Source organism: Capricornis sumatraensis, chromosome 4 (genome assembly GCF_032405125.1).
Source record: "Capricornis sumatraensis isolate serow.1 chromosome 4, serow.2, whole genome shotgun sequence".
In the NCBI taxonomy this organism is placed as follows: domain Eukaryota; kingdom Metazoa; phylum Chordata; class Mammalia; order Artiodactyla; family Bovidae; genus Capricornis; species Capricornis sumatraensis.
The window spans coordinates 108,830,483-108,857,426 of NC_091072.1; the positions used below are offsets into that span (position 1 = coordinate 108,830,483).

A 26,944-nucleotide genomic window follows, 5' to 3' on the forward strand; every position below is an offset into this window, starting at 1 on the left:
TCCACAGTTCAGCTGGTCTTAAAGTTAACTATGGAATAATCTTTGTAAAGGGGAGTGATTCATAGTGAAATGAACCAAACAGCCAGAGCACTGGAAGATTCTGCATCCAGGTAGGATGTGGTACATTAAAATTTACTGTATTTTTATCATCTCTTTTCTCCAGTGTCTTAATTTATTCATCTTAAGAAATAAATTCCTGCGAACATGCCTTAGGTCTATAAACACACTTGATTATACATTTTGACCAGGTGCCAGTGCTGTCAGAGTAATAATTCACTCAACTTAAAATCATGTATCCAACAATCTCTACTTCATGGAACACAGCCAAGAAAAAAAATAAATGAAGTAAAAATGAAGCAGGAGGGGAGGTGAAATAGTATATAATTAGGGATGATACAAAGCACCTACTGTGTGCTAGCAGCTAGACAGGTGTTTTACATGTTTAATAAAAGGTTTCTGAGTCACCAAAATGGATGATAAAGTCCATACACTGAAGCTTACATGTATCATCATATTTTTGAGAAACGTTGTCTCACCAGTTAAATTTAATTTTCCTTGATAATTAACTTTAATGATATAATACTTTTGTAATATTAAAGTACATTTGATTAACATCAAATATATTAACATCAAATATATGTCCTAATATGTTAACCAGTATTTTATATTTATGATACAGTTGAGATGTATGACTCATCTATACCACAAGACTTCATATTGAAAATTACACCAATCTCTTTTTTTTTTTTTTTTTCAGGGGAACTTAACTTTTTTTTTTACTTTTTTTTTTTATTTTTATTTTTACTTTATTTTACTTTACAATACTGTATTGGTTTTGCCATACATTGACATGAATCCACCACGGGTGTACATGCGTTCCCAAACATGAACCCCCCTCCCACCTCCCTCCCCATAACATCTCTCTGGGTCATCACCGTGCACCAGCCCCAAGCATGCTGTATCTTGCATCAGACATAGACTGGCGATTCGATTCTTACATGACAGTATACATGTTTCGATGCCACTCTCCCAAATCATACCACCCTCTCCCTCTGAGTCCAAAAGTCTGTTATATACATCTGTGTCTTTTTTGCTGTCTTGCATACAGGGTCGTCATTGCCATCTTTCTAAATTCCATATATATGTGTTAGTATACTGTATTACACCAATCTCTTTTAATGCTGGACTCTTACAGAGTCTGAGGTTTCTATACATAAAATTGTTACTATGGCCATATGAATTGTATTTTACTATAACAAACCATAATTATTGCTGAAAGTTTAAAGTAATGCAATCTGAGTATTTTGACTTTAAGTAGTTAGCCCAGAAATCTGGGGTCAGTCAGTTCAGTCGCTCAGTCGTGTCCAACTCTTTGCGACCCCATGAATCGCAGCACGCCAGGCCTCTCTGTCCATCATCAACTCCCGGAGTTCATTCAGACTCACATCCATCGAGTAAGTGATGCCATCCAGCTATCTCATCCTCTGTCGTCCCCTTCTCCTCCTGCCCCCAATCCCTCCCAGCATCAGAGTCTTTTCCAATGAGTCAACTCTTCGCATGAGGTGGCCAAAGTACTCGAGTTTCAGCTTTAGCATCATTCCTTCCAAAGAAATCCCAGGGCTGATCTCCTTCAGAATGGACTGGTTGGATCTCCTTGCAGTCCAAGGGACTCTCAGGAGTCTTCTCCAACACCACAGTTCAAAAGCATCAATTCTTCGGCTCTCAGCCTTCTTCACAGTCCATCTCTCACATCCATACATGACCACTGGAAAAACCATAGCCTTGACTAGACGGACCTTAGTCGGCAAAGTAATGTCTCTGCTTTTGAATATGCTATCTAGGTTGGTCATAACTTTTCTTCCAAGGAGTAAGCATCTTTTAATTTCATGGCTGCAGTCATCATCTGCAGTGATTTGGGAGCCCAAAAAAATAAAGTCTGGGGTAAGAGAATTCAAAAGTTAGTAAGGACCTCAAAATGAGTGAGTCTCAACCACATGTAAGGAAAATGATATTAAGAAGTAAGGTAACATGCCTAAGACCTACAGCTTTCTGGCTGGTAAAGCTCTAATTCCAGCCTGGGGATTTTACCCAATGTGATTTTACTACTTTAGTTTAAATGTGATATTCATTTCCATATTTTTCACATCCATTTAACTAGTTTTCTTTTTCCTCTTCATTTATTACATTTCATTTTAGAGGAAGAACTTGCTCTTTTTCTTTCAATGTATGTCCTCCTAGGAAACCTCTTAAGGGAGGGTTTGCCCTTAACTCTAACCCCTCCACTTCCATACACAAACACATGGGCACACTCCCCTTCCATTGGGTGGGGAGTACTTTAACTGTACCCCCTGCACTTCCATACATACACATACACAAACACATGGGCACACTCCCCTCTGTCAAGCCGTTCATTTACCAGATGGTTGGGTGAGTTAGGGATGCACCTAATTAACGAATGGAAAAGCAGAGTACATTAGTTTGGCAGTAATGTGGGAGTAATGTTTCATCACTTTATTATTTATGAATGCTATAATCTAGAAAATACAATAGCCGGTAAAAACAATGGGATTACAGACTCTTTTCAGAAGCAGTCTTAGAGATTTTACCCTGAGGATGCTGAATCCCAGGAATATTATGACTTGCCCAGCATCACTTAGCAAGTTAGTAATTAGTGGCAGCTGGCTTGTTGTCACAGATTTTATTCATCCCAATCAAAAAGTGAGATTTCAGAAATAGTAAAGTGGGCCCTTGGACATTTCTTTCTTGCCCTGAAAAGACATAATTGTAGACAGTGTTTTCATTGTTTGAACAGGGGGATAGTAATTATTTTCATTCATGACTTAATTACCCATTTGCTTCATAATTACCTATCTTAGACCATCTACAGTTTGTTAAATGTAGGAAATTTATTTTACAGCTCTATGAAAAGGTTGCTCTTCTTCTGACAAATTTAGGTGAGTAGAACCCTTTAATTCATGATACATTATTGTGGTCTGAAAAATGCCTTCTCAAAGAGTCATATCTGAAACACTGCTGAAAAAAAGCATTCCCTTTATTTTGAATTGTGTACAACGGTTTGTTCTTTGCCCTCAACAGGACATGTTAACTATGTCTAAGAGCTGGGAGAATCTTTCCTACCTAAAGTTTTAAAACCTCCCACAAATACTATCCTTTCATGAGCTAACACAATTTAGAGTAGGTTTTCTCTTAATGCCCCAAAACTATAACATTACATAAATACATGTGTATGAAGTACCTATAATCATTTAGGAAAGGAGTCATTTGCTACAGCCTACAATTTTTATTTAATTAAAAACATAGCCAGTCTCCATGGCATATAAAATCATAGCAAAGTTAGTTGCTTTGAAGACTAGGAGTCTTTTACCAGGAATATAGGCAGGCTAACTATGACAGACATTTGTAGAAATATATCTGGACAGTTACCCCTAAGACCCTGTAAAGCACCAGAGCAGGCTGGTGACCAGCTATAAGCTGTGTATTCACTACATTTTCAAGACAGAGGGGCTGTCCCAATTTCATTAATGAGATATTAGTCATTTTACTCTATGCAGTCTGAGAAAATTATCTCCTCCCACACAGAACCTGTTTTAGTGCATGCCCATATGCAGCTTTTCCAAAAGGGGAAAAACACAGAAGTGTTTTTATTTATAATAATCATTATAATAAAAGATGTTGTTTATTTAGCCCTTCTATGTGCCAGATACAGAGCTAGGCACTTGGCATATCTCCTGTAAAGTCACAGAAACCTTCCATCACCACTATTCTTTGCCCCAAAAGATAAAAGTTCATGTCCACAGAAGAGATAACTGCCCTTTGATATAGTCTTTGTCCAGGGGCAACTTGATGCAGGCTGGAAAAGATGCTGATAGAGATCCAGCCCTGGTCAGTCTGGTCCACCTGGGAAACCACCAGTTGGCTGATGACCTAGGAGACCTTCCTGCATAACCAAGAATTCAGTAGCAGAAATGAAATGAAGCTAAAGCCCTAAAGCAGCCTTTGTCATTTCTTCCCTCCACAGGAGTACAGCCTTGTTCGGAAATTGACATTTAAACCATTTTAAATAAGATTCCCTGTGTCTCTCCCCTCCCTTCTCAGATATGCTCCTTGGAAGCATTTTGAGTCATCATTTGTGGGAAAGCAATTGATGGAGTAAAGTGGTAAATGAGCAACTAGAAGCTCAGGGAATCTATGTAGAAACAGAAAGTACTGTTGCATTATATGCATTTTCTTTGATGTTGAGGTGAGGATGGAAGTCCTAGTGAAGGATAAGTGCATTTGATGTGAGATTTCAGGTTGGAGGACTGAGCCATATTTTTGGCTGTATCACAGTGTCCAAAGAGCATTTGCTATATGGAAGTTGAAATATGAGGAGATGAGAATTGGTGCCTGACTGATGTCAGGAAATTGTAAGCAAAGATGCTAGTATACAGTAAAAGCTCTAGAGGTGAGGTCATCTGGGTATTTGCACATGAGATTGAAAATGATGCTGGATGAGGGTGACAGGTAAAGGGGTCAGATGCTCATTCTGAGATGGGGATCTGACTCCTCCTAATACAGAAGCACCTCACATCACAGTAGAAATAGAAGTCAAGACCGGAGAGTTATTAGGAGCTGGGAGGGGACCTGACCCCACACAATTTCCACCTATGAGGTGGGTCCTAAGAGCCAAAAGAAAGGCTCCTGCAAGGAGCCAGGGCTGGGCATGTGATGCCTTCAGCCTGGCTGTGTCTGACCCAGGCTCTCGGGGCATCCTAGAACAGAGAACAAACCAGATATCCCCTCCCCTCAGACAAGTGCCGCTTCCCACCAAACCCTTGCTGGGGCTGGTCTGGGAGCTTGAGGATCCCTCGGATGGTCCATTCCATCGCACACCATCTACCGGCCAGCTGGGACTCCTGCAGCCTCCTTGGACCGCCTGTGCACCCACCCTGTGTGTCTGGAGAGTAACAGAGGGAGCTGAGAGGGAGTCAGACGCAGCCTCTCTCAACCTCTGCTCCCCTTGTGTCCACAGAACAGCCTCGCACAGAGTCCGAGTGGGAGAACAGCTTCACCCTGAAAATGTTTCTTTTTCAGTTTGTCAATCTGAACAGCTCCACGTTTTACATCGCGTTCTTCCTCGGAAGGTAAGAACCCCGTATCTCCGCACCTCCTGGGGCTAGGAACAGCACGCAAAGGTCATTGCCTAGGGATGACAGAGAAGGCAGCCTTTAGAGTGACCTCGTAAAGTATAAAAAGATCAGTCTCCTTTCCTTTACCTTCCCATTCCCGGGATGGTCTCTGTCAGAGCCCCTTGTACCTTTTCTTGCTAAGGTGAGTAGAAAAAAATAGTTTGCACATGTGAAGGATGAGTGTAAATCTTGCAGGCTCCATCGGTATCTGAATCAGGCCCCTGGATCTCATACCTGTAAGAGCAGATGACATCGTGGAGGAAGGCGGGGAGCATGTCCTACGTCCCTGACCACACAGAGGAGGGAAGGATATTCACATGGGAGGGGGGCTAACGTAGGATGCCAGGGGAGCCTGGGTTACTTCTGAATCCAGCAGTTCTGAGGATCTGGAGTGGCTGTGTCCCAGAATTCCATCACCACAAATTATGTCTGAGGAGACGAAAACCAGGGAAGAGCCAAGTGTTGGGTTTTGGTGAACAGGATGGGCAGCCTCTCTGCAGTTTCTAGCTACTTCATGGAATTCTAATCAAATAGTTTTCTTTACATTACTAATATTCCAAAAGATCAACTGTACCCAACCTGCTGCTTACACAACAAGCACTTGATATTAAGCAGAAAATGTTAAAAGTCACAGCATGCAGCAAAAACTGGCCTCTGTGGTCAGAAGCCAGGCAGAACAGCCAGAAGAGAAATACACCCAGAGAATTCCAGAAGTTGCCATTATGCCATTTCTGGGGAGTTTTCCTAATTCCATCAGACCTGTTCCTTACTGCACCATAATTTTCACTGGAGGATGTGCTAATCTGAATATAATCTTCATTGAAGGCTACAGGACGCTAATGGTTTGTTTTTCTGTGTGTGTTGAAGATTCACAGGACACCCAGGTGCCTACTTGAGGCTGATAAACAGGTGGAGACTAGAAGAGGTCGGTATTCTCCCATCACTCCTGGTTTCCTACAGACTTATATTAAACAGCCTGAGGGCAACTTTGTGCAGATTAGAAAGCAGACAGCCTTTCTTCCCATCCATTGATTCTTGAATTTCTGTGTTTGCTTACCTCGCAGTGCCACCCTAGTGGATGCCTTATTGATCTCTGTATGCAAATGGGTATTATAATGGTGCTAAAGCAGACCTGGAATAATTTCATGGAACTTGGCTACCCGTAAGTACCTTAGATATCTATATTTGAGAGGCAGCATGTCTCTTGGCTATTGGCTTGGCTATTGGCTTTTCTAGGTGTGGCAAGTAAGATAAGCAATGCAGACTCAGCAGTTAAGCCCATGCATATTATACCTGGAACTAGTCTTCATGCTTAGATATTCAGAGACAAATGATGAAAGTAATAAACATGGGCCCTTTTTGAAGATTTAGCACAAACTGCATGAACAAAAGTGAATGTTCTTTAAGAAGTCTCTGTGGACCCCTAAATATTGAATATCCACTTCTAAGCTGCTTTAAATGATGACACATTAACTGGATCTCTGTGCCTACTCCCCAGCCCCTGCAATAAATCACAAATGGTCATTTTTTAACTACTTTAAATTCAGACTATGTAGAAAAGGAATAAAGTGAAAGAAAGTGAAGTCGCTCAGTCGTATCTGACTCTTTGCGACCCCATGGACTATAGCCTATCAGGCACCTCTGTCCACAGGATTTTCCAGGCAAGAGTGCTGGAGTGGATTGCCATTTCCTTCTCCAGGGGATCTTCCCGACCCAGGAATTGAACCCGGGTCTCCTGCATTGCAGGCAGATGCTTTACCTTCTGAGCTACCAGGGAAGCCCAAAAAGAAAAGGAATACCCCCCTAAAAATAGGATTTTAAAAAGAAATTGGATTATTTCTAAGTCAGCATATCTTAACCAGTTAAAACTTTTATTATCACTAATAACACTTTATGTTAATGGCAACGGGCAAAAATTTGCATCAGTTTTGTAAGGATAACTTTGAATTTGGCTGTGTTTACTCAGTTATGGTCAGTTAAGTTTTAAAGGGACATAAATCAACAGCAGTTCTATTTCTGCTTTAATTCTATACCTATAGGTTTCCATATCAGCCCAGTGTCCCCATAGAGAATTCTAGGTTTCAGGGAGGACCACTCAGCCAGAACAATTAGCTGGAACTTAGTTCACTTTGGAAAGTCATCTATTAGCTCCCTGTAAGAACCAACGCCAATAATTTTCTCTTCTCAGATTTACTTTAGAAAACTTCTTTCAAGTGTTTCATGTTTTCTATAAAACTTTTAAAAAGATAAACCATAAAATTAAAAAAAATTAGAGGCATATTCTCCTTTAAAGTATGATCCATAACTTATCAAAATGTCATAGACATCAAGGGAACTATATTTATCTTCTATGAATATGGATATAGAACAATATTGTAAATTAGGCAGAATTGTCACTGATACCCATTTTCTTAATTTCACATTTTTGTTTTGGCATTGCTACTCTCAGATACCCCTTAACTTTCTCCTTGCCTCCTCCAGCATATAGACCTGACTCTCCCCACACGTTTCTTCAACCCTATTCCATATCATAAGATGCACTTCTGAACACTTCTAAGGTTAAATGCACTAACCTCACCAGTGTGACCTGCATTTTACTAGGAATCAGAGCCCCCATTGAGTTCAAGCCAAAAGCAGACAAGTCCAGTTGTAGACCTGCAGGCTTCTGTGTGCCAGGAGAGGAGGAAGCCTTTGTGGGTTTTCAGACCTTCTAGAATCCTCAAATCAGAGTTTGCAGGTCAGCACCCATGGTAAGACTGCTCATGGCTCCTTAAATAAGCCAGCAAGGCCAAACCCTCTTCTCCTCAGAGGTCTGAGTGTTGCCTTTACACTGGAGGATCAGTTTATCAACATTCTCAGTCCTCTAACCAACCCTCCGAGGCAACACTGACTAGGAAACAGTTTTGTGAATGATTAAATTAAGTTTATCAATCATTCTGTTCACTTGCAAGTACAAGTGCTTGAAGTATAGCCTCCATTGTTACTTCCTTCCTAATCCAAGCTCCTTCCTAATCCTAGGAGCTTTAGCTCCTAGGCAGCCTGTCCTAAATTTTTTCAACTATTGCTCTATATTTTAACTCTACTTCCTATTAAGTCTTATGATCAGTTATATATGTGTGTATATATATATATTTAATAAATTGATTTTGCTGTGCAGGTTAATTCAGAATTGGTGGACTAGAAGAAAAGTACGACAAGAACACGGGCCTGAAAGGAAAATAAGTTTCCCACAATGGGAAAAGGACTACAACCTTCAGCCGATGAATGCCTACGGACTCTTTGATGAATACTTAGAAATGAGTATGAAAATAGTCTATTTTATTCTATTTTTAAAAGTTTATTGAATTTTAGTTGATTTACAGTGTTGTGTTAATTTCTGTTGTACAGCAAAGTAGTTATACATATGTATATTTTTTCATATTCTTTTCCATTATGGTTGACCATAGGATATTGCATATAGTTCCCTGTGCTCTAGAGTAGGACCTTGTTTTCTGTTTTATCCTATTAATTATAAATGTGAATTCTAGCTCTCTAGCTGCATTTAACTAGACATACACCATTATTGTCGAGGCTGACAGTGTGGAGGGATTCTTGAGCTAAATGCAGAGGAAGGGTATCTTGCTTTAAGAAACTTTATTGATAGAAATAGTGCCAAGTCACTTCACATTCTTCATGCATTGTGTCCTGTCCCTTGCAATAAATCACCAGAAGAAAAGAGCTGAAAACCTGGAGAACCAAAGAAAAAGGAGTGATCACTCATGGTATGATTGATTGATTCATTCAGCACACATCTTTTTTTAAAAAACTGAAGTATAGTTGATTTACAGTGTTGTGTTAGTTTCAGGTGTAAAACAAAGGGACTCAGTTACACATATATATATTAAAAAACAGATATTCTTTTTCATATTCTTTTCCTACAAGACATTTACTATAGCTCCCTGTACTATATAGTAGGACCTTGTCGTTTATTTTATATATAGTAGTTTGTATCCAGCAGACATCTTTTGAACCATGTTATGTCCAGACTTTATGTTTGGCACTAGAGATACAGAAGGAATCAGGTACAGTCGTAGCTCTCAAAGACTGCTCCATGGCGGGAAGTCAGAGATGTGAAATGTTAAGTGCAATTAAGTAGCAGAGATGCTGCAGGATGAGTTGCTAGTAGGTAGAATGGGCAGTCATTTCTCTTGGAAAGGGTGGCAGGAAGCTGGGAATGTGTAAGCTTAATGCTACACTTCCATTGAAGGAATCTCATTTCTCTGTAGTCAAACCCAAGCTGTTTATTTTACCATGTTATCTGAGAGCATGGACTTTAGAAACAGATTGGTGTTGTTCAGTCACTGAGTCATGTCCTACTCTTTGCAACGCCATGAAATGCAGCATGCAAGGCTTCCCTGTCCTTCACTATGTCCCAGAGTTTGTTCAGATTCATGTCCATTGAGTGATGCTGTTTAACCATCTCATCCTCTAATGTCCTCTTCTTTTGCCTTTGATCTTTCGCAGAATCAGGCTCTTTTCCAATGAGTCAGCTCTTTGCATCAGGTAGCCAAAGTATTGGAGCTTTAGCATCAGTCCTTCCATTGAATGTTCACGGTTGATTTCCTTTAGGACTGACTAGTTTGATCTCCTTTCAGTCTGTGACACTCTCAAGAGTCTTCTGCTGCTGCTGCTAAGTCGCTTTAGTCATGTCTGACTCTGTGTGATCCCATAGACGGCAGCCCACCAGGCTCCCCCATCCCTGGGATTCTCCAGGCAAGAACATTGGAGTGGGTTGCCTTCCCAGCCTCTCACTTATTAACTCTGAAACCTTGGGCAATTGCTTAATGTCTTTGTCTCACTTTCCACTTCTCTATCATGGGGATAAAAAGAGTAACCACTTCAGTGTATCTTTGTGTGGACTACATAAATTAATGCATGGAAAGGGCTTAGAACTATGCCTAGCTCAGAGTATGTACTGGATATATGTTAAACATGTCATTATTATTATTTTTCTTTGTATCTTCCAAGGGAGAAAAACTTAACAAAATATCTTAGCAGATACAATGAGTGTGGATAGATTTTCTTGTTGTTTTGGGGTTTTTTTCTAATTATGTTTAAGCTCTGAGACATTGGGGTGGAGATGGGAGTAAGGGATGGGCAAGATGCATTAATTCTGAAAGAAGCAGTTGTTTCTGGGCAAATCTGAAAATTAAAGGAGTGGTAGAAGTGATGCTTAATGTTTCTCAGATCACTTGTGTCCTATGTATCTACCAGTGTTTTTAGAGTTTCACTTATAGAATGGCATAATGGTATAACTTGGAGAAGAAATCAATTTGGGCATTAATAATAAAACTTAATAAAATGAATTCATTAAGAGAACTAACCACTTGGAGGTCTCTTAATGGATTCTTCTCCCATAAAGAAGGAAATGAACAGTAATGTTGGTGTATAGAGTGCTTGAAAAGAAACTGTTAAGGGGTTAGAACTGGTAGTGCTCCAAATACTACAGTAGCTTTGCAGCAAGAAGCAAATCTCTGAAGTATCATAAGAAGACTAGTGAATACTAATCGCTTGCTTCTGTTATTATTTTTTGTTATTTTCTTAATGACCTTCCTGCTTTGTTATATTTTTAAAAAATGTTTTCATTGAAGTAGAATATAAAGTGAGAAAGACATATAAATCAAAAGTGTATGTATCAATGAATATTCACAAAGTTATACATAGATGTAACCAACCTATGTAGGTGAGGAGTTAACATACTACTGGCATTGGACCCAAAGCCAGTCCACTGCCTGGCTTTGAAAATCATTCTGTTGGAAGACAGCAATACCCATTTATTTACATATTATCTATAGTTACTTTTTAATTTTTATATTATAGCTAATTTACAGTGTTTTGTTAGTTTCAGGTGTACAGCATGGAGGTTCAGTTACACACTGTTGTTGTTTAGTTGCTAAGTGGTATCTGTTTTGCCACCCCATGAACTGTAGCTCCCCAGGTTCCTCTGTCCATGGGATTTCCCAGGCAAGAATACTGGAGTGGGTTGCCATTTCCCTCTCCAGGGGATCTTCCAGACCCAGAGATCAAATGTGTGTTTCCTGCATTGGCAGGCAGGTTCTTTACCACTGAGCCACCAGGGAAGCCCCTCAGTTCTATATGTATATATAGATAGAGATACATATCCATTCTTTTTCAAATTCTTTTCCCTTATAGATTATTACAGACTATTGAGTAAAGTTCCCTGTGCTATGCAGTAGGTCTTTGATTATTTTATATATAGTACTATGAATATGTGAATAACAAACTCTTAATTTATCTCTTCTCCCCAGCTTTCCCGTTTGGTAACCATAAGTTTGTTTTGGAAATAAGTTCATCTGTATCATGTTTTTAGATTCCACTTGTAAGTGATATCATATAGCATTTGTCTGTCTGACTTACTTCACTAGCAATATTCTCTAGGCCCATTCGTGTTGCTGTAAACAGCATTATTTCATTCTTTTTAATGTCTGAGTAATATTCCATTGTATATGTGTACCACATCTTTTTTATCCAGTTCTCTGTCAACAGACATTTGTGTTGCTTCCACATCTTGGCTATAGTATATACTGCTTTGATGAACATTGGGGTCATGTATCTTTCGGAATTATGGTTTTCTATGGCTCTATTCCCTGGAGTTGGATTGATAAATCATATGGTAGCTCTATTTTTAGCTTTCTAAGGAACCTCCATACTGTTCTCCATGGTGGCTGTACCACTTTACATTCCCCCAAAGCATGTAGGAAGGTTCCCTATTCTCCACACCCTCTCCAGCATTTGTTATTATAGACCTTTTGATGATGACCATTGTGACTGGTGTGAGGTGATACTTCATTGTAGTTTTGATTTGCATTTCCCTAATAAATAGCAATGTTGAGTGTCTTTTCATGTGCCTGTTGGTCATCTGTATGTCTCCTTTGGAGAAATGTCTATTTAGATCTTCTGACCATATTTGATTTGGTTGTTTTTTCCATAATAAGCTGCATGAGCTGTTTGTATATTTTGGAAACCAATCCCTTGTTGATGACTTCATTTACAAATATTTTCTCCCATGTTGTAGGTTGTCTTTTCATTTTATTGATCGTTTCGTGTGCTCTGCAAAAGCTTTTAATTAGGTCCCATTTATTTTCATTTTTATTATTCTAGGAGGTTAATTCAAAAATATATTCCTGTGATTTATGTCAAAAAGTGTTCTATGTTTTCCTCTAAGAGTTTTATAGTATCTGGTCTTATATTTAGGTCTTTATTCTTTTATATGTAGCTGTCCAGTTTTCCCAGCACCACTTATTGAAGTCTTTTCTCCATTGTATAGTCTTGCCTGCTTTGTCATAGAATTTACCATAGATGCATGGGTTTATTTCTGGGTTTTCTGCCCTGTTCCATTGATCTATAATTCTGCTTTTGCGCCAGTAACATGACTGTAACTTTGTAGTATAATCTGAAGTTGGGGAACCTGATTCCTCCAGATTCATTTTTCTTTCTCAGGATAGCTTTGGCTATCTGGGGTCTTCTGTGTTTCCATACTAATTTTTGAGATTTTTTTCATTCTAGTTCTGTGGAAAATGCCATTGGTAATAGAAATTGCATTGAATCTGTGGATTGCCTTGGGTAGTATAGTCATTTTGATAATATTAATTCTTCCAATCCAAGTACACAGCGTATCTTTCCATCTGTTTGTGTCATCTTCATTTCTTTCATCAGCATCTTAAGAGTTTTCAGTCTTTTGCCTCTTTAGGCTTATTCTTGGATATTTTATTTGCTTTGATGTGATGGTAAATGGGATTATTTCCTTCACTTTCTGATCTTTTGTTGTTAGTATACAGAAATGCAACAGAATATACTATTTTGCTTCCTGCAATCTTAACCAAATTCACTGATAAACTCTAGTAGTTTTCTGAGAGCATCTTTAGGGTTTTTTGTGTACAGTATCATTTCATCTGCAAATAGTGACAGTTTTACTTCTTTTCCAAATTGGATTCCTTTTTCTTCTGATTGCTGTTGGCTAGGATGTCCTGTCCAGAACTATGTTGAATAAAAGTGGTAAGAGGGGATGTTTTTGTCTTGCTCCTGATCCTACAGGAAATGTTTTCAGCTTTTCTCCATTGAGTATGATGTTAGTAGTGGGTTTGTTATATATGGCCTTTATTATGTTGAGGTATATTCCCTCTAAGTCTACTTTCTGGAGAGTTTTTACCATAAATAGGTGTTGAATTTTGTAAAACATTTTATTAAGATGATCACATAGCTTTTATTTTTCAGTTTGTTGACACAATATATTGCACAGACTGATTTGCTCAAGTTGGCTTTAGGCAGTCTATCTACTGATGGCTAGAGCTACATTCCCACCCTTTTGGTGTTTGAAAGTGAAAGTGAAGTTGCTCAGTCCTGTCCAATTCTTTGTGACCCTATGGACTGTAGCCCACTAGGCTCTTCCTCTGCCCATGGGATTTTCCAGGCAAGAGTACTTGTGGGTTGCTATTTTCTTCTCCAAGGGGTCTGCCCAACCCAGGGATCGACCTCAGGTCTCCCACATTGCAGGCAGACTTTTTACGCTCTGAGCCACTAGGGAGTCCCTAAGGCATCTCAGCACTGGAACCTAGCTGCTGTTGAATGGGGCCAGGTCTTGATGAGAAAAAAGGCAGCCTCCAGCAGAGCTCACATCAGTGACTACTCCCCAGTACTTCTGCCACCATTGTCCTTGTCCCCACAGTGAGCCACAACCATCCCTTGGAGATCTTTCACCCCAGGAGACACTCCAAGGCCAGAAGGTAGGTCTGGGCCAGGTTCCTATGAAGTCGCTGCTTTTTCCCTGCCCAGTGCATATGAGATCTTGTATGTACCTTCTAAGAGTGTTGTTTGCCTCAGTCCTGTGAAGTGCCTGTGATCAAGATCCACTGGCATTCAAAGCCAAATATTCTGCTGAGGGTTTCTCCTCCCAGTGCCAGATGCCCAGACTGGGGAGTCTGATGTGGAGCTCAGAACTGTTACTCCTATGGGAGAACCTCTGTGATACAATTATTTTCTCTTTCCAGCAGGTATGGGATTTGATTATACCACAAAAGTGTCCCTCCTACCGTCTCGATGTAGCTTCTTGTCTTTGGATACAGAATGTTTTCTCATGGGGTGTGGTCTTTTTTGTTGATGGTTATTCAACAGCTGGTTGTGATTTTGGTATTTTTATAAGAGGAGGTGAGCTCAAGTCCTCTACTGTTTTGCCTCTAACTGGTATCACACCTTTTTCTTCTTCTGTCATTGATTTTTAATTCTGCTGTGGTCAAAGGATACTCTGTGGTATTTTAGGCATTTAATATACGCTGAGATCTGTTTTATGCCCCTGCATATTTCTGTTTTGATAAGTGTTTAAAGTGTGTTCTGCAATTGTTGAGTATAATCTTTTATGTCTATTAATTGGCAAGTTTAACGTGTTGTTCAAATCTTACATTCACGTCCTATTAAACTCTGTCTATTTCCTCTACTAGTTACCAAGAAGAGAGTGTTAAAGTCCACAATCATACTTGAGAATTTTTTCTTAACCTCCTTCTAGTTTGATCAATTTTTACTTGACATACTTTGAAGCTGTATTGTTATGTGCAAACAGTTTAGGATTATTCTGTTTTACTGTTGAGTTGAGATTTTAAAGTCATTCTTTACCTATAATAATGTAATATTTTGAAGATGTGATGGGCAAGCAGCTAAGGAACTAACTGTAAAGCCCCCCCAAGGACAGAACTGAGCCTCTGTGGTCATTGGCAGAGAAAAAGGTCCACCCTGTTCTGTCACAGCCAGGCAGGTGGACTGAGCTTTACAAAAACCATACCCCAGGACTAACTTGGCTTAACTCATGACCACACTGATCATCTCCTTCTTTGCTGCAAGAGAACATCACTAAGAGCAGAGATCAATAACTTATTCTTAAAGGGCTAGACAGTAAATAATTTTGACTTTGGGGGTCATGATGCAAGATTGAGGCTATTATATTTTAAATGGTTGTATAGGTATTTACATAACTACTTAAAATGTAAAAACTATTCTTAACTCACAGGTAGGTTTAAAAAAAGAAACAAAGCAGAGAGTTATCCAGATTTGGCCTTCAGGCTATAATTTGCTGACCCTTGATCTAGAACTTTTATATGTCTGGCATATAATAGAAATTACTAGACTTAAAGATTATTGAAAGAAGCAAAGTAAGTATAAATTCTTAGCTGGGGTAGGTGTCTGCTATTTCAAAGATGAAGGCAGAAGTGTGTGTGGTCAAACACCATGAAAAATCAAGGAAATGTGGTATTACATAAAGAAAAATAATATTTCAATCTAAGTGGTAAAGAATTCAAAACAGTTGTAAAGAAAATCATTGAGCTACAAAAAAATCATGGGGAGGTAGTTCAATGAACTTGTGAAAAAAATTAATGAACAGAAAGAGTCCTTTACTAAAGAGATTGAAATTATAGAAGAGAAACAAATTATGGAGCTGAAAATTCAATGAATGAGATGAAGGTAACAGGACAGACCAGATGGAAAAAAGAATAAAATGACTGGAGGATGCTAAGTTGCGTCAGTCGTGCCTGACTCTGTGTGACCCCATAGACGGCAGCCCACCAGGCTCCCCCGTCCCTGGGATTCTCCAGGCAAGAACACTGGAGTGGGTTGCCATTTCCTTCTCCAGTGCATGAAAGTGAACAGTGAAAGGGAAGTCGCTCAGTTGTGTCCGACTCCTAGCGACCCCATGGACTGCAGCCCACCAGGCTCCTCCGTCCATGGGATTTTCCAGGCATACTGGAGTGGGTTACCATTGCCTTCTCCAGACTGGAGGATAGGAATATAGAGATAATTCAGTCAAAAGAAGACAGAAATTAGACTTTTTAAAAAGTAAAGAAACCCTATGCAAACTATCAGATTCAATCAGACAAATGTGAGAATAATTGGTATACCAGAAGAAAGTGGGGAGTAGGGGCCAGAGAGTTTATTTTAAAAAAAACAACTGGGAACTTTCCAAACCTGATTCTTCTGCCATCTTGATTTTGAAACCTGAGATCAAATTGCCAACATCCATTGGATCAAAGATAAAGCAAGAGAATTCCAGAAAAACATCTACTTCTGTTTTATTGACTATGCCAAAGCTTTTCTTTGCCTGTGTGAATCACAACAAACTGTGGAAAATTCTTCAAGAGAGGACTGCCTTACCTGCCTTTCTCTAATTATTAGAGAAATGCAAATCAAAACTACCATGAGGATTAGAATGACCATTATCAGAAAGTCTACAAATAATAAATACTAGAGAGGGTATGGAGAAAAAGGAATCCCTCCTGCACTATTGGTTGGATGTAAATTAGTGCAGACACTATGGAAAACAGTATGGGAGTTCCTCAAGAAATTAAAAATGGAGTTGCTATATGATCCAATAATCCCACTCCTGGGCATATAATGGGACAAAACTAGAATTCAAAAAGATAGATACATATACTCCTATGTTCATAGAAGCCCTATCTATAATAGCAAGACATGAAACAACCTAAATGTTCCTTGCCAAATGAATGGATAAAGAAGTTGTGGTATATATATACAGTGGAATACTACTCAGCCGTAAGAAATAATGAAATAATGCCATTTTCAGCACGTGGATATCTAAAGTAAGTCAGAGAGAAAGAAAAATACCCTATGATATAACCTAGAAGAAATAGATAAGTTTCTAGAAACAACCTACCAAGGCTGAATCAGCAAAAAATAGAAAATATGAAAAGATCAATAATGATTAAAGAGAGAGAATCAGTAATCAAAAGTCTCCCAACACAGAAAAACCACAGTCAGTTTCACTGGTGAATTCTACCAGACATTAGAAGAATACAAATCCTTCTCACTCACAAAAAATTGAAGAGGAGGGAACACCCCCAAACTCATTCTTCAAGGCCAGCATTACCTTGATACCAAAGCCATATAAGGATACCACAAGAAAAGATAACATTGGACCAATATTCTTGATAAATACAACTGCAAAAATTCTCAAAATATTAGCAAGCCAAATTCAAGAACACAATATAACAATTGCATATTACAGCCAAGTGGGATTTATCTGTGATGCATGACTGGTTCAACATATATACATTTTAATGTAATATATCAGATTAATAGGATGAGATACAAAAATCATATGATATCTCAATAAATACAGGAAAAGAATTTGCAAAATTCAACATTCTTTTATGATTAAAAAAGAACCCTTGACAGATTGTTGTATGTGGCTAAAGCTGTTAGCCACACTCTTGACTTTTGCCTGCTATAGCTCTGGCATCAATCATTTCTCCAAGGAGCTCTGGTTCCTTTTACTAGAGAATGGTATTTAGAAAACTTAAGATACGATTACTACTCCTAGGGTGCCATTGCTTCCAGGCTCAGGGAGCAACTGTTTTTCAAGTGTCCTGGCCATCTTTCTAGAAGATATGTTCCCTGTGCTTTGGGGGAACATAGGGCTTCCCAGGTGGCACAAGTGGTAGAGAATCCACCTGACAAATGCAGGAGATTCAAGAGCTGCAGGTTCAATCCCTGGGTCAGGAAGATCCCCTGGAGGAGGAAATGACAGCCTACTTCAGTACTCTTGCCTTGGAAATCCCATGGACTGAGGCACCTGGTGGGCTAGAGTCCATGGGGTCACAGAGTGGGACACAGCTGAACTGACAGGAAATGCACAAGCACACGGATTAAAACAGTGACCTACTCAGACTACTAAGCGTCTGAAAATAGTACTGGAAAGCCAATATGCTCTGTTCTTTTTCCTTCCCTAGTTCTTCAGTTTGGATTTACAACTATCTTCGTGGCAGCTTTTCCCCTAGCACCACTTCTGGCCTTACTGAATAATATAATTGAAATTCGACTTGACGCTTATAAATTTGTCACACAGTGGAGGCGACCTTTAGCTTCAAGGGCCAAAGATATAGGTAAGTTGGATTTGGGGGTGTTTTTAAAAGATATTAATCGTCTGGTAGATAAAATTAAAAGCCACTAACTTTAGATATTTACATATAGTTTCCATGTAAGATGATTAAATCTTGCAAAGGAATAATTAATATTAGCTTTAAATAATATTAGATAACAAGTACAGTTACCTGTTTGAAAATTTATAATTTCCAGTGCTAGAGAATTTGTGCTTAAATAGATTCTCAGTTTGGTTGTTTCTATCCTAGGACACTAGAATTTAAAAATTGGATTTATTACCACTTCCTTTTGAAAGTAGATCTTGCATTTGCTTCAGTTAGTTTTGCTCTTTCCTAAATGTCTGCCTGAGTCACAGGAAGAAGGGTCCCATTTTTCTAGAGGCAGGGATGGCTTTTGGTTTTTGACTAGATGTGCTAAGTTGAACCAGGTGTCTTTTATTCATTTCTGCATTCGGTGCTTCATATAGAGCTGGCAGGTGCCCAGCCAGTGTGTGTGGAAGAGCATTCAGTTTGGAAAAAAAAAGAAAAAAAGAGAAGAATTCAGTGTGGGCGTTAGCTCAGTGGCCTCAACCTCCAGATGAAACAGACATTCAGTGAGCACCTACCTTGGGTCATACATCAGGAACTTGGTCCATAAAGATGAACTGGAAGGATCCTATACTTACCCAGAGGATCTCCTAGTCTGGTGACAGCTTGACACTGCATATGCCAGCCAGTCTTAGCAGATGGTATTTGGTACCTTATCATCAACCAGAATTCTCTCCTTATGTCTGAAGCTGATTGAGTTTTAAGTCATGAGCATTGGCACGTGCATGCAAATTTCTTCAGTGTCAAGGTGTTTACAAGCAGAAATCTTCCTTCTGGTTGCAAGTATCAGTATTTGGAATGATGGAAGGACCCATGGAAAGGACTATTGAGAATTAGTTACCCCAGTTGTTTTCATACTTATTTGCCTCTGCTGTTGTATATGGAATTAACTAACACTTCTCTTTGAATAGGAATTTGGTATGGGATTCTTGAAGGCATTGGAATTCTCTCCGTTATTACAAATGCATTTGTGATAGCGATCACATCTGACTTTATCCCTCGCTTGGTGTATGCTTATAAGTATGGACCTTGTGCGGGCCAAGGAGAAGCTGGGCAAAAGTAAGTTTGCCATAAAGCCATCATGGAATCCCCATTCCCTAGCCATTGTGTATGGTTGGACACCCAAGTCCAGGACAAGAAGGCTTGTTGTAGGGAAGTTGGAATTATTGGGAGTCATATAGATCATAAAAGTTTTAGATGGAATCAAATGTGAGAAGAGCAATTAATCATTTTCCCACTCTTGCCCACCATGAATTTAAAAATGTGTGGTATGCTGTGTAGCAAAAAGAAAGTAGTACATGATGTATAGTTATGCCATTTTTATGAGTTTGTAAAAATATAATTTGATTCCCTTTGTGCCATTAGGTAGACTCTGCAAATTTTATATGGGAAATATGCAACCACATGCCAGGTACCCATAAAGTACTCAATAAATACTTGTGGAATAAGTAACTGAATGCTTCTTTCCTGGCTACTGACTTGACCAGTGTCAATATTATCATAGGCAAAGTGGGTAAACTTAACTCCCTGAGAGGTCAGTTCTATAGCATCACCTCAGTGATCCCCAAAGCTGTATTTCTGGTCAGATAAAGCCTTGACAATATCATAACATGTCCCCTAGCTTTCCCTTCTATTACTACATCCTTGGGAAAAAAAGATATAAAAAGTCCTAACATACTTCAATGGGAAATAATACAACAACCCTGTTTGGTTAATGTCACAATAATCTAATTGTGGGGTTTAAATGTCTGTAGCTCGGAGTGGAACGTGTGTTGGCGTCACAGGATCATTTCAGTGCCCCAGAAATCATCTCACTTGGGTTATTGCTTATTCACACAAGCAGCCCTGCCTCTTGGCTTACTGGTTTGAGCCAAATTAATTCATCATCTGTAGCTATTATAGTTCCATCAGCCCTCAAGGAGGACACTGCTACCAAACGGAGTTGGCTGAATTCATGCATGTGTAGTCTAGGTCCAGCTCACAATCCAGTTATTTGAGGAAATTTCTATAAAATTCTTTACTACACTAGCCACGTGCTTGTTAAACATGTATACTCTAGCAACTTTAAGTGAGCATACCTTCCCATTTTAAGAAAGATTTAAAAACTTATGTTGTACTATGTATGCATTTCTTTCTAACTGTAACCGTTGTCAACATTTTGTGCTTGACTTAGCCTAGAAAAGCTTACCTATGTTCAAGCCACATTCACGTATGTTTTGATTCTCAAAACAATTCAGGGAGCGAGGACATGTATTATTACCCTCATTTTGGAGAGCAGAAAGAGATTGAGAGATTAAATCCAAAATTACAAGGCAGGCCTCATCCTGAACCTCATAGCTCTCAAGGCCTGTACCAATAAACCATTATCCAACTCATCAATAGTCAACTCCGTGGGGTTTAAATTCCAGTGGTTATTCCCATTCTTCCCTTATTTCAAATACTGTGAAACCTGTCGTGTTCTAGAGGGAACCAAAAAACAAAGTAGCAACATTATGAACAGTTAATAGTGAGTCAATTCTTTAGACTTTTGGCAGCCTATTAGATTTAAGACAGCATTCATGGTGATTAGGATTTATCTAAATGGCCTCATTTCAGTTTTATTGTGCCCTCCAGGCAGCCCCCCCTTTTTTTTTAAACAACCTATCTCTTAACCTTTGCCACCTTCAATATTTATACATCTACTTTTTAATCTTCTACTCCATTGTTCATTTTTGTTTTCAAGTAGTTACATTTGTCTGTTTCTCCATGAATCTTATTTTCTGCCCCACCAGCTACTCTATTATCCTTTTCAGGTTTCTTCTTTTTCCAATTTAAAAATGCTTCAGAGTTGACTGAACTCATAGAGGAGCAGCGTTATCAAATTTTAGATGTCATAGGCTTCTAGGGTAGCACATGCAGTCATAGTCAAATCCCACTCATGATTTAGTCCAGTTGTAGAAATGTCCTATTTCAATTTAAATTGACCCTAAGTCAACAGTACTCCAACGAGACCCATCACCTTTCTCCAAACCTCCAGGTTTCCTTCAGGCTTCCTTACCTTTCAGGCTTCCCTGGCTCCTCCACAGATGAAAATTTCAAGCCTACATCCAGGGTCATTCAGTTCACAGGCCCCTTGTCCCTGTGACAGTGTGCTTCAGTTATTCTTAGTCATGTGTTCCAACTAGCCTCTCCACCAGCACAGATGCTCTGCACACAAGTCTTCAGTAACACAGTGGGGAAGACAGTCTCATTTTCAGCCAGATCTGGAACACTGTGGTTTGAGGCATGGTCTCCACACCATGGGTACACAAGAGTATTTCACATGTTGTCACCTTCCCTCTTAAGACACTCTGTCTTTCCTGCTGCCTGTGATCAGACTGTTTATTGATTATAAAATGAAGTCACTTCCTCTTTGAGGGTATCTTCCCAGGGGCCCTTTAAAAAAGAGTTTGCTGCTGCTGCTGCTAAGTCGCTTCAGTCGTGTTCGACTCTGTGCGACCCCATAGACGGCAGCCTACCAGGCTCCCCTGTCCCTGGGATTCTCCAGGCAAGAACACTGGAGTGGGTTGCCATTTCCTTCTCCAATGCATGAAAATGAAAAGTGAAAGGAAGTCGCTCAGTCATGTCCGACTCTTAGCAACCCCAGGGACTGCAGCCTACCAGGCTCCCCCATCCATGGGATTTTCCAGGCAAGAGTACTGGAGTGGGGTGCCATTGCCTTCTCCGAAAAAAGAGCTTAACTGAAATCACCTCTGGGCAGACATCAGGAGGCAGAAATTGTGAAATAAAATTGAAGGTGCAAATTATAAAATCCTGCCAATCAGAGTTAAAATTTCAATCAACAAACTAATTTTTTTTTCCCAGAAAGCACAAATAACCGATTTTATCAGTTTGATCCCTTACCCTCAATGAATGCATCAAACTAATTACTTTGGTATCAGATAGACATAGATTACAGTTTGGGAACTTTCTCTTACAGTTTGCCAACATTCTCTAAGGATATATGCAGGCCCAAGAATTACTGTGAGGTATGTACCTGGTGTACATGATGTAGTGATAAATAAAATCAAGCTAATTTTCCTGTAGAAATAGTGATCTCATAAGGAGTTACAGACTTGATCAAGGACACTGCTCAAATTTTCACAGAATGGGTTATGAATATCTGAATGAACTATATTTATAAACTATAAATCAATTAAGTAGATCAACATCATAAGTTGTATTTCAAAAGATAAAGCTGATGGTTAAGTGAAAGTGTTAGTTGCTTAAGTCATTATAGTCATCTAAAAAACATGTCTGACTTTAAATGCACAAACCTGATCTCATTTCCCCTGGATTTTTTCCCCTTTCACCCCATGCTTTGTGAGTCACAATGCCTAAAACCGCAAAAGCAAATTTATTTTGGCAGAATTCAAAGATACTCTGCAGTGAGTTTGACCTGGAATCAACAGATTCAAAAGTCAACTTCTCATTCTGTTCTCTCCCAGATAATAGTTAGAGTAAGTATAATAATGAGTGTGTGTTAGTCACTCAGCCGTGTCCAATTCTTTGTGACCCCACGGACTATAGCCTGCCTGGATTCTCTGGAATTCTCCAGGCAAGAATACTAGAGTGGGTTGCCATTCCCTCCTCCAGGGGATCTTCCCGATCCAGGAAATTGAACCCAGGTCTCCTTCATGACAGGTAGATTCTTTACTGTCTGAGCCACCAAGGAAGCCAAGTATAATAATTAATTATCTCTAGTTCATCCTTTTCCCTCATAGTAAAGGATGGAAAGCAATAAATAATGAATAGTGTTAAAACCAAAATTCTTACGTTTAAAATGTCTTCTCAGACATTTGGACAAGGTATGCACTCTAATTCAAACAATGCTGCCTTTTCATAAGACGTTTTTCTGAATCTCCTTTCTTAGCAATGCCTGCGGAGGCTACCTGCCAGCCCCTTAAGGAAATTAATATTTTATGTTCCCAGGAAACACCTCTTCTGTTTGATACCTTTTCTCCATTCCTCTCACTCCTCGCTGATGATCAGTGTAGCCTCATCTTCCCTGTGTCTCACTTGGAGCTGGGGCTGAGTCACACTGAGGGTACATAGACCACCGGGCAGCAGCCTGAATAGCAGACCTGGGGTCTGCCGCTGCCTGCGGCCTTCCTGCCGTAACAGGAGGCCACTGCGCTGACACGTGCCTGCCACTGGGCACGAAGCACACCATACAGCGAAGCGTGGGAAACCTCACTTCCCTGAATTGATGGTCATCCCAACTATTTGATGTTGGCAAGCCAAGATTCTCCCACAGTGGAAACAGAGAACTGCCTAGACACTTCAGCATTAGCAGCCCTCCTCCTTCTCTGGTTATGAAAATAACATGGAAAAAAGACTTATACAGTTGACAATTATGTATGTATGTACTAGCTTCACATGTAACGCTTTGGACCCAGAGGGAGTACATGCCCACTAAAGGCATATTTTCAGCTTGATTTATGAGTGACATCAAATGAATATGCTTAATAAACAGTTCAGTGACATATCCCTTTTATTTTGAGGCTTTAAGGTGTTCAGCGCATGAGACAGGTATTTCATTTGAATTTAAGTTCTCAATTGAGGTTTTTGAAACAGAGCCGCCATTAGACAAGCAGCTTTAATATTAGTAAAGCTCAGGGCTGCTTTATGAGAGAAGAGTGTACGAGGGCTTGGAAATAATTATTCCATTTCAACAATGGCCTGTTTTTTTGCCAGTTTCCAGAGCACCTTTCCCTTCCCACAGCCCAGCTCCTGAGAAGACTCTGCTCTGTATTTCACAAAACCGGCTCCCTCTCTGACAACTAATTATCACCAAGATACTGATTTGTTTTCATGTCATGTTCTAGGCAGTTCATATATGAGGGAGAAATCATTTCAAATTACCCTTTTAAGGAGTGATGGGGAGGCCTGCTACCAGTGGGAGAAGGGCATGTTACACACACACAGATCATTACTTTCACTCATGAGTGACTTGACAAATGAGCCCTTCTGCTTGGTTCACTTAAGGCCAGCCTTTTCTTCACATACAGAACCCATGTCCTCTCAGAACTATATCTGTGTCATCACTTGGGTTTGATATTCAGCAACTTTGATTAATCACATCAGACATATTGATGAAAAGAGTCGGAAAGCCATTATTTATTCTTTCAGTTGATAACTGTTTGTTGACCTCTTGCTAGGTGCATGCAATAAAATGAATAACAGCCACTCACATTTATTAAGATCTGGCTGTATGCTAAGCAGTATATCAGAGTATATAAGCAGTACATAAGCAGGTATGTTTTGCAAATATCATTCTATTCCCACAGTGACCCTATGAGGTGGCACTTTTGTTGCTTTAAAGAAGTTGCATAATTTGTCAATATGACATGGCTAGAAAGCAGCAAAGCTACAATATATGACCCTAAAGCCCAAGTTTCTTGTACTGTAATATACTGAACCCCCAGCACAGGCTGAAAGCCATGTCCTCAAGAAGTTTATAATCCTAGGTAATAATTTTATTCCTGATCCATCTTCTAGACCTTGATAGAACCCCTGGTACTTTAGGTCCCCTCCAATCAAATCCATTAAATTCCATATTTACTGGATTTCTACACTGTGTGAGACTATCCTAGAATACCAAAGTATCGATGACACCTCTTTTGATCCAAAAATAAAAAACACTACAGTCCAAAGGAGAAGACATACATGTATGCAGCCAACTCTAGGATAAGCTATATGGCCTATATAAGCTATAAGCTAAATACAGCAGGACCACAGAAGGGAATGAAGCTTCTGACTAGGCATATTAGGACATCTTCACACAAGAGATGGCATCTCAGCTAGCCATCGGAGGATGGACACTGTTACCACTTGTACGAAATGAGTAAGGAATCCCAACAAAAAAGACAACAGAAGCAGAGGCATGAAAGCGTATGATACATGAAGGAAACATAATCTAGCATGATTGTAGCATGGATGAATTGGGGAAGGGGTGTCATATCCATACCAGTTATATTCAGGTTATTATAAGAAAGTATGTGCTGTGCTCATTCACTTCAGTTGTGTCCAACTCTTTGCGATCTATGGACTGTAGCCCACCAGGCTCCTCTGTCCATGAGATTCTCCAGGCAAGAATACTGGAGTGAGTAGCTATGCTCTCCTCCAGGGGATCTTCCTGACCCAGGAGTCGAACCCATATCTCTGGCGTCTCTTGGATTGCAGGGAGGTTCTTACCTACTGAGGCACCTGAGAAACCCCACATAAGAAAGTATAGACAACCAGCAATGAAGGAATGTGATTATGTGTACATGTATGTGTGTATCTATGAAAGAAGTAGTGACCTAATTTATACTGATTATGCAATGCTTTCACCGTTTCACCAAAGCATTGTTTGGGGTAGTGCTGTTCTATATGATGATTCTGCACAAAAAGGACCCGAACAAAAGAAATGACTTGTTTCTCATTTAACATAGCCAGGGTTTTTCAGTGTATTGCAGCTTGAGTGCTGTGACAAGAGAGGGTCAGGTAAGACACCTATAACTGCAGGAATTTCTAGCAAGTAGACCCTCGGTGGATTGGATGCAAAGATGATCAGAGTCCTAATTACAGAATCTGTTTTCATTTTTAGGTGCATGGTTGGCTACGTGAATGCCAGCTTGTCTGTATTCCGAATTTCTGACTTTGAGAACAGGTCTGAACCTGAGTCTGATGGCAGTGAGTTCTCGGGGACTCCTCTCAAGTACTGTAGGTAAGTGTAGCACACTTAGCCTCAGCTGGGCTGGCTCTGTCATGGGGAGGTGTTGCTCAGATAACTGCCTTTTTGACTGAGCAGCTTTAAAGCAGGGGTTCTCGACTGTACATTAGTCCTCTGGAGGATTTTTAAATCTCTTCACCAAGCTGTGACCCAGACGGATTAAAACACAATCTCGGAGGTGAGTCCCAGGCTTCTAGATCCAGGAAGCCCATGTAAGAGGCACCCAAAGAGATCCCCGCTAAGACATTATAATTAAAGTGTCAAAAGTTAAGAAAAGTAGAGAATATTAGAAGCAGCAGAGAAAAGCAACTTGTTACACACAGGCATATCTCATTTTTGTGCACTTCACAGATACTGCATTTTTTAAAAGTTTAAGGTTTGTGATGTCTCTGATAGCTCAGTTGGTAAAGAATCCGCAGGAGACCCCAATTTGATTCCTGGGTTGCGAAGATCCACTGGAGAAGGGATAGGCTACCCACTCCAGTACTCTTGGGCTTCCCTTGTGACTCAGCTGGTAAAGAATCCTCCTGCAATGCGGGAGACCTGGGTTCAATCCCTGGGTTGGGAAGATCCCCTGGAGAAGGGAAAGGCTACCCACTCCAGTATTCTGACCTGGAGAATTCCATGGTCTGTATAGTCCATGGGGTCGCAAAGAGTTGGACAGGACTGAGCAACTTTCACTTCACTTCACAAGGTTTGTGGCAATCCTGGGTTGAGAAAGTCCATCAGTGCTGTTTTCCCAATAGCATTTGATCACTCTGTGACTCTGGCACGTTTTGGTAATTATCACCATATTTCAAAATTTTTCATTATTATATTTGCTGTGGTGACCTATAATCAGTGATCTTTGGTGTTACTATTGTAATTGTTTTGGGGTGCTACAAACCATGCCCATGTAAGAAAGACAGTGGATTTACTTGATAAATGTTATATGTGTTCTGACTTACACAGGAATACGAAATTAGGCCAAACAACAACCTTTCAGTGGCCTG

At 39.8% G+C, this 26,944-nt stretch overlaps 1 protein-coding gene across 1 annotated transcript in view; it reads left to right on the top strand.

Moving 5' to 3' along the window:
• Window positions 1-26,944, top strand: part of ANO4 (anoctamin 4) — a 216,837-nt gene that overhangs the window by 163,527 nt on the left and 26,366 nt on the right. The window contains exons 17-24 of the mRNA XM_068971475.1: window positions 2,918-2,954; window positions 5,033-5,144; window positions 6,057-6,114; window positions 6,254-6,351; window positions 8,347-8,489; window positions 17,981-18,133; window positions 19,129-19,276; window positions 25,827-25,946. Of these exons, the coding sequence (XP_068827576.1) occupies window positions 2,918-2,954; window positions 5,033-5,144; window positions 6,057-6,114; window positions 6,254-6,351; window positions 8,347-8,489; window positions 17,981-18,133; window positions 19,129-19,276; window positions 25,827-25,946 (869 nt within the window). The remainder of the gene's footprint in view (window positions 1-2,917; window positions 2,955-5,032; window positions 5,145-6,056; window positions 6,115-6,253; window positions 6,352-8,346; window positions 8,490-17,980; window positions 18,134-19,128; window positions 19,277-25,826; window positions 25,947-26,944) is intronic.